The sequence below is a fragment of the Gopherus evgoodei genome, chromosome 16 (genome assembly GCF_007399415.2).
Source record: "Gopherus evgoodei ecotype Sinaloan lineage chromosome 16, rGopEvg1_v1.p, whole genome shotgun sequence".
In the NCBI taxonomy this organism is placed as follows: domain Eukaryota; kingdom Metazoa; phylum Chordata; order Testudines; family Testudinidae; genus Gopherus; species Gopherus evgoodei.
The window spans coordinates 20,222,210-20,231,193 of NC_044337.1; the positions used below are offsets into that span (position 1 = coordinate 20,222,210).

Sequence of the window (8,984 nt, forward strand, 5' to 3'; positions counted from 1 at the left end):
GAGTGGGAATGTCTTTGAAACACTGAACTGATGTTTCTCCCAGTGGAGTGGGGTGGGAAGGGGTCTGCAAATCTGTTTGTTAGGATACATCATATCCTAAATCATAGGACTGAATAATTATTTCAATTGCATTTTCATCTTGTAGGTCATGAAACCATGAAAGTTTGTGCCCAGAAGTGATATTTCTTCTTTAATAGCAGACACACCAAATAGTTACTTGTCTTTTAAAACCCCAGGGGGGGTATGAAAATTTGGTATTGATTCATATTTAAGAAGCTTATATACATTGTTGGTCAGATGTACATTTTATTTCCATCATGGTTAGAAGACTGAATTAATGATGCTAAAATGAAATTTTGTAAATCATTTTGTATTTGACAGGATAGTATTTTATTCTTGCTCTGTTGTATTTTTAAAATACTCGTGCTGACTATAATGTCAAAGCAATGTAATGGAAGAGTTCTACAAATGTTATAGAAAATGGATAAATTATGGAACACCTCTCAAATCATCTTTTCAGGAATAGGGCAAGAATAATCTGAGGTTGGAAACTACCCAATTAAAATTGGGGCAATCAGTTTCCCTTACTTATGGTCCCAAATGCTCTGTATGCTAAAAATCCACTTTGGTTTCCATCAGTCAGGAGGAACTATTTAGTGATAGAGAATATGGAGGTTTGTACCTTTTTGCTGATATACCTGTTTTAGAGAGACTTTGTAAAATAAATGGACAATTAGTTTAGGCAGAGCCAGGCTATAGGAAGCCTGTGTGGAATAACCCTGTGTCCAGATTGGTGGATTGGAATCACAAAAACAATTTTCAGGCAAGAAATGTCCTTGAAAGATAAAATTCTAGGAGGAATGTCACCACGTGGCCAACGTTAGAAACTGGTTTAATTTTTTCCATTTGTCGTTTGTAACAGGCCAGTTTACCAAAAAAAAAAAAGGCTCTGTGGTTGAACTCAGAAATTATAGGCACAAATGTTTGTGCAGCATTATCTGCAGACACAATTAAGGTTGTTTAATTGTCAGAGCTTGACTCCATCTATAAATTGGGAAGTTCAGCATCTAACTGGCGGTACTTGTACATTTATACTTGTGAAAAGACAGGGTAAATCCCGTTTAGAAGTTAATACCAACAGTGCCTAGTGAAGAGCACACCCTAGAGAGGCACGTTGGATGGCACTGCATTGACAGCCGGTATAATTTACACCTCCCAGTGCTCTTTGTTCACTCATTCCACTTGCCACAAAAATGCTGTAGTTTAGCAGTATAATTTTTTTTTTGTTCTCTGTAATTTAACTACGTAAAATTGCATCTTAAATTGCTTCAATATTGCAAGTGTGTTTTCAAAGAAGGCAGAAATGTAAAGTAAACTTGAGAACCTGAAAAATCTTCAGTACACTGAACTATCAATTTAAAACGGGGCAGATATCTGATGATCACTTCTTATGGGGAAAGAATTGGGTCAGTCTGAGACTGTCGGATTATGTCTTGGGAGGTTTTCCTCTCCTTATTGCTTGTTTAAATCCCATCTACTAAAAAGCATGATGCACTCCCTAATCCTTCCCACCACAGGTAGGGTTTTATGATTCTTGTCCACTTTAAAGATTAGGGTTACCCTGAATTGCAGTAGTTTGGGAGGAAAGAGAAAAGGAGGATTACATGATGATACATGGCAGATGTTAATAGAAGATCCATCTCTGGGCTGATAAAAGAAAAACAAACAAAATGAGCCATTTTGCGTTTTTTGGATTTTTTATTTTTTAAAAGCAACAGTATTTTCTTGGTAGTTCGAGTTACTTGTAGAGTCTGTTAGCTAAGGTGAATTTACTCTTGTTTTCCTAACATATCGTTTTCTTCAATGTACATTTGCAGACACATTGTTAAAATGTTGAGCTGTGTGTTCTGACCCTGCAACAGGATCGATGTAAAGGAATCTAGTGGAATCTTAGTTAAAATCATTGCAAGAATTCAGTCCTGCAAATCCTTAGTTGTACGAGCTGCCGTATTGAGGTGATGGGGCTATTCTCATGAGTAAATGTTACACGTGTAAGGTTTTGCAGGATGAGGTCCTATGTTTGTTTTATTGATAACATCCAAATTTTCTCAAGAATCTGTAAATCAATAAAATCACAAGAAACCATCAAAAGATGAACATTGTGACACTTGAGATTTCAAGGATTTAGAATTTTAAGAGTTAATGCATTTGGTTAAATCTGTGTGTGATTCTTTGCTCCTATGTAAAGGGGCTGAGTTTGCCAGTAACCTGAAGAATAGTATAAACTGCGTTTGTTTAAAAAAATTAAAAGATCAATCTTTAAAATACTGTTGCTTAGTAATAGTTTTGTTTTGCCTGAAATTCATGTTGGCTTTCTGAAATTATTTTTAGCAGTTCTTTTAATACTCACATTTAATCTGCTTTAATCTCAGTTGTTTTTTTTATTTATACATGTCTGTTCAATCACAGATATTGAATGTCTGAGTAGAGATTGTTCACCATTTATTACTTCTCTTTGGTTTCAAATCATTTCTTTTTATGTTTGAGCTTTCATGTTTACAGCATAATGCTGCTGTTTTGTTGCCTACATGTGTTTTATGAATAGACCCTTGTGCATGTGTTTCTGGAGTGCGTGAACATTTAATATTTTTAATAGCTTGTGCTAATAATTTTTCCAATGAAAAGTGCAGGAGGTTGTAGGTGCACTACAGAACTGTTTTGAAATTAAAGTACTTCAAATATAATTATATTTAACATTAGTAAATGTAAATAAAATGTTGTATATGCCTTTAGAAATATATATTCAATTAAATGCTGTAATCAATTATGGTGGAACCTTACTGTATCTCATCCCATTGTAGATACAGCTGAATTTTTGTTCAGTTACAGTAGTTGCTCATTCAGTCAATCAATTCAATCCAGGATGCTCCATCACAAAATGTACTACATTTGGCAGAGGTTTTTATGTTAATTATTTATGATAATTCATAGTATACTAATAAATATACTACAGTATGTTTTACAAGAGAGGTTAAGTACTGGTCAGACATCTCTACGGTACTCTGCAATTAAATCTTTGAGAAGTACTGTAAGACCGCTCTGTTTACTGACTACGGACCCATGGAATTTGAATAAGGACTACTTGTAAACACTGTATGCAGTCATAACGGCAGGATAAGGCTCTTCGTTTGCAGAGGTCTTCGCAGTTTTTCTGCACTACCTAATCACTCATGTACCCTCAGCATGGGTGTGTAAACACTATGAACCAATAGTCCTGATTCTACCAGAAAATCATTCCAAAATTCTTATTTTTTTAAGTGTTACTTAAATAAAGTCACTGTATTAAATATACATATATGTATGCCTTTGTGTTTATGTAAATATAGTGAGAATGCAATATTTGTGTTCCTTGAACTTACAAAAAATATTAATGAAGGGTGAGAGGCAGATTGTGGCTACCTGTTTTGAGGAGTTTTGCTGTTTGGGTTTTTTTAAAATAAGGTCGCCCAGCATTATAGTATCTGAGCTCAAATTTAATATTAAATTGACATTGTGTGTTCATTCAGTCACTGAAAGAGGTCTTGGAGTATACTTTTTTTTTTTTTTTTTTTTTTTTTTTTTAATATCACTTGCTATATAAAGAAACTACACTTGGCTTCACAGTGCCAAATCTTACTCTGTGACTTGAGCTTCTGAGAAGAGTGTTTTACCATCTGTGCTGCACGTCGATCTTGTAACTGACTTTCTTCTCTGTATTGGCCAAATATCTTTGGAAAGGGGAAATAAGTGAACACCACTGATTAGCTTTTGATACTACACCTCTACCCCGATATAACATGAATTCGGATATAACGCGGTAAAGCAGTGCTCCGGGGGTGGGGGGGCAGGGCTGCGCACCCTGGTGGATCAAAGCAAGTTCGATATAACGCGGTAAGATTTTTGGCTCCTGAGGACAGTGTTATATGGAGGTAGAGGTGTATATATAATGTTATCCTTCCTGCATTCAGTTCACCTTTGTAGATTCAGATATCTTTAACACTCTGTATCTGTCTAGTATTTGTTTAAAACGAATTTGTTTTATTTGTGTAAATAGCTAGTTTTATTAGGCAGTAGAACTATTTATGCAAAACTGTTCACTGTCCACCTCAGTTGTGATTCACTGAAGTGCAGTTGTTGTGTGAGCTCACTTGTACGATGGATATCCACATAAAGGAACATCTATAAAATAAAACCAACATTCTAAATTTGAAATACTGGCAACATTGTGTGGAACCTACAGAGGGCAATTTATCAGAGGGGTAGCCGTGTTAGTCTGGATCTGTAAAAGCAGCAAAGAGTCCTGTGACACCTTATAGACTAACAGACGTTTTGGAGCATGAGCTTTCCTGGGTGAATACCCACTTCATCAGATGCATCTGACGAAGTGGGTATTCACCCACGAAATCTCATGCTCCAAAACGTCTGTTAGTCTATAAGGTGCCACAGGATTCTTCGCTGCTTTTACAGAGGGCAACTTTTCCTTCTCTTTCCTCCCCATGATTCATTTTTATCTTGGTGTGCTATGTATCTTGTTTGTGCAGGTGAAAAAATGTTGGAAGCTGTGTTTGTTCAGGTGCTGCTAACATGGACACATTGCTCTTTCCAGGTTTTGAGGATAATCCCCAAGTGGTCCTACAGATCATGCGGAGGTATATTCAGCACTTTTTTGGGTGCAAGGCTTGTGCACAGCATTTTGAAGAGATGGCTAAAGAATCCATGGATTCCGTGAAAACCCTAGACAAGGCTGTTCTCTGGCTGTGGGAGAAGCACAATGTAGTGAATGACAGGCTTGCAGGTATGGGAGATCTGGCATGTACTAAAGCTAGCTTTGGTCTGGTGGCTATGATGATAGTACTGTTATACAATGTAATTTGAACAAATAGTGGTCTGACTTCTTGGGGTGTTCAAAAGTTACTGGAACTGGTCACAGGGCACATTTCCAATTCCAACAGAAATAACTGCAGAGTGAGTAAAACTTCCATTGAAGGCACACCGCTCTTCAGGTCACAATGGATCAGGATACAGTAATGTGTGTGGTGGAGGCGCCATTGTTCTCAAGAGCATCAGTTTTTCTGAAGTTCCACCTGCTGTGTGATGAGATGTCCTTCCAGCGTCCGTTTCAAAGCCTGTTTGAAACTGAGCAGTGCAGCTTAGCTACTTACTTATCTGTCAACTAGAATAATTACAATTCTTTCCAGAATGTTTTAGATCATCATTAAAACCTATTTTCATTTTGTTCTAGCTGGGAATACAAAAAGCACTAGAGAAATGTAATTGAGAAGATAATCATAATTGAACAGGATTCTGTTCCTTGGTGTAGAATGGCTTAAACTATTCATAAATCAGTAACTGAATAAACTAAAATTATTCTTCAAACAAGATTTGTTTCCCTATAGAGCTTTCGTTATAACAATTGGACTAAAACACTGTGAAACTATTAGGTTGTATTTAATCCATTGTGTTGTACTGGTGTCGTGTAACTAAAAAAACTAAAGAAAATTGGTTTCTATTTGCACTTGGTACCTGTCTGCTGTTATGGATTAGTGTATGTAACATTACTTACAGTTCAAATGTACAACATGGTATTTATTTTCTGGGTAAGTTGCATTCCCAAGATATGTGAAGTTTTAAATATTGTTTTGAATACAAACATTTTGTCTTGTGCCTCCAAGCAGGAGAAGCACGCAACATATTAGATACAATTTCCCTGTGATGCATGTTACCGATGTATGAGGGGTAAAGGGAAAAATTGGAGTCTCTTTCTTCACAATAGATTGCTAGGTATTGTCAAGATAGAATATAATAGTTTAGAAAAAAATATTTTCTCCTCGGAAAGTTCACTAAGATGCTGCTTTGAGTGATGCAACAATTGGTCAAAGTTTCTTCTAGTACAGATTTTGAACATGCATTGCAAAGAATGCCAAATGATATGTGCTAAATTTGTTACAATCTCTTTTCTCTTTCGGACTGTAATTTAGGAGTCATCTATAGTTTGTGGTGGTTTATAGGAACTTTACCACGGGTAGGGCTCTCTCTAAAAGCCACTTAGTGAATTCTACAAATAGTTATTTCCTGTTTTGTATTAGCATAGTTCTGTGAAATTTTTGAACAATAAATGTATTATCAAAATCAGAGGTGCTTGTATAGACACTGTAGCCCTGTTAGTTTTTTCAGCCAGATAAGAATTTTTCTTTTAAAATACCTAACTGAAGTTTAAGGAGTTTATTCTAGAGCAGACAAAGTCCAATACTAGCTATGGAAGACAACTAATACCAATTAAGACAGAATGACAGCTGCTGCTATGAGACATTGAAACACTAAAATTGAATCCAGTCCAAGAGAAACGCTTATACATTTAAAATGGTTCAGTTTGCTTGTTAACTTTTAGATGTATAAAAACCATTATCAAAGTACTGAAAATGGTTTGCTATAATAGTAAAACAGACTTCTGAAATAGGCAGGGTAAGGATGGAATTGTTGCCAGTATCTATAGAAACTTGTAAATATATTTACAAGACTTTGAATGGCCTTGGAGCATCTTGCCAAAAACTAGGCTTCAGGACTACACAGTACTGTGCACAGAAGAGCAGTTCATTTTGAGCCATAACTTAAATTAACTCCTTGAAATGCATTTGAGTGGTTTTGATCATTGCTAAAACTGTAGCATTTGTGAACTGCTCTCCTGTTACAGGGAGGCTGTCATAATTTAATATTTGTGTCCTCCAAGAAAAAAGCAGTAGCTCAGAATATGAAAATTAACATTTCAGCAAGGAAGGCTTTGTATTCATTTCAAAATTCATTCTTGATCATTCTTAGATTAGTATAAACATGTTGACTGTGGCTTTTTAAGTGTGGCTTTTATTGTTCCCTTAAACTAAGCTTACTACTTTCATTAAATGGAAAATAGTCTCCTCACTTTCAGATGAGCAGATGGATAGTATTTGTATTTTCTCTTTTTCCTTACTTAGGTGATCCGAGTGAAGATCCAAAATTTCCTAAAGTTCAGTGGCCAACTCCAGATCTCTGTCCTGAGTGCCATGATGAAATTAAAGGATTACACAGCTGGAATGAGGCCCAAGTGCTACAATTCTTGAAGCATCACTATCACAATGAAAATATTCTATATAAATACACGGAAGGCCAGGTTAACACTAATGAAATAGAAGTTGGGGATGTGAGAGAAAGAAAAGACACAAATTTACCCAAGAAAACAAGTGGAAACAAAGACAACAAGATCCTGGATCAACAAAATATGTTGGATTCAAAATCTCAGGTCTTAGATAAATTAATAGCAAATAACGGACCTGTCAGAGATAGAGGTAAAAATGCAATCGAATCAGTTATCCATAAAGAGACCAAGCCATCTGTGTCTTTCTTAGGGATTGGATTTTCTAGCATAGACATGAGTCTGTGTGTTGTACTTTATGTAGCATCATCCTTATTTTTAATGATAATGTACTTTTTTTTCCGAATGAGGTCCAAACGGTGGAAGGTGAGGTATTATCGTCTGGGTGTGTAGAACTTACCAGAAATAACATTTTCATTGTAAGTGGCTGATCAGTACCAGACGCAGCTTTAATATTTATGATCAGGGATTTTATACACAGTATTGTTTCAAAACCCTCCTCCCCTGCTCCCAACTCATTTCACCAGTGTTCTCACTTAGTGCTGTAGAGCGTGTTCTGGGAATCCCAGTATTTGTCTAGTTACTCAGTGCTATGGACCTGGATAAAGTGTTTACTAAAGGAGAAAGATTGAACTTTTCCATTAACATATCATTACGTACTGTTTGCATCATTTACTGGTCTCTAATGTGAGGAACTACACTATGTAATTAGTTACTCCAGGTGTTGGAAAGAAACTGAATACTAGTGTGTGTGTTCTGACACAGCCTTTTAATTTTATCCCGAGTTGACTAAATAATCTACCTGTCCACCCGCTGCTCATTGTGTGAGATCTTGTTGTTGCCTTTGGAGAAGCAAGAATTTTGATTTTTTTCAGAGAAAGAAATGGTGTATTTGAATAAACTTTACAAATATATTATGTTTTTTAAAAATGAATGTTTTTCTCCATTACATTTTTGCAGTTGGAAGCCATAAGTGTCCAAATACAATTCCTCCCTCTCCCCTGAGTTCCAGCCAAGGGAATATGCACTTCCAGGAGGCTCAGCAGTTGGGGGTATTTAGATGATCTGAATAGTGTACAAGAGGCCTGATTCTGATCTTGTGTACGGCAATGTCCATTCAAAAAGAACCCTGTTGACTTCAATGGAGTTACACCATTGTAAGTGAGAGCAGACCCAGGCCGAATCTTTTTGCCTGCCCCTCTATTCCAAATTTAGGCAGAGCATTAAATAACCCATCTTTATTTGCTAATTGATAAATAGGGGAGTAAGTAAGGAATAGTTAGGGGAAATACCGTGCTGTTGAATTACGCTGTTGGAAGCCACTTCTCATGAACTCTAGTAAAGTGAAACTCTGTGCCTGGTCAAGTAGAGTGAAAGTCCTGAGTGGTTTTGATGGGCCAATACAAATTTCAGTTCTGGGTACAGTGAATTTCTTACAACATTGTGACACATACAAAAAAACTTCAGTATAAAGGTTCCACAATGTAAGACTCTTCACTCACAATTGTGAAGTTTTCTGGTGCTACAAAAATATGAGTGATTCAAGACAGTCTCCTTATGCATGTTCCTTCTGCTAGTGCACGCCACTGTTTGGATTAAAAAACAACAAAATAAGAATGGCCATACAGGGTCAGTCCCGTGGTCTTCTGACAGTGGCCGGTACCAGATGCTTCAGAAGGAATGAACAGAACAGGGCAGTTATCAAGTGATCATCCAGTCCCAGCTTCTGGCAGTCAAAAGTTTAGGGACACCCAGAGCATGAGTTGCGTCCCTTACTATTTTGGCTAATAACCATTGATGGACTGATCCTCCAGGAACT

The 8,984-nt window shown here is 36.6% G+C and overlaps 1 protein-coding gene across 3 annotated transcripts in view; it reads left to right on the forward strand.

Annotated features, from left to right (window-relative positions):
* QSOX2 (quiescin sulfhydryl oxidase 2) overlaps window positions 1-8,826 on the forward strand; it is a 38,219-nt gene extending 29,393 nt beyond the window's left edge. For all 3 annotated transcript variants that reach the window (XM_030535858.1, XM_030535859.1, XM_030535860.1), the window contains exons 11-12: window positions 4,646-4,834; window positions 7,008-8,826. In XM_030535858.1, coding sequence (XP_030391718.1) covers window positions 4,646-4,834; window positions 7,008-7,558 — 740 coding nt within the window. In that variant the 3' untranslated portion in view covers window positions 7,559-8,826. The remainder of the gene's footprint in view (window positions 1-4,645; window positions 4,835-7,007) is intronic.
* The last annotated feature ends 158 nt before the right edge of the window (window positions 8,827-8,984 follow it).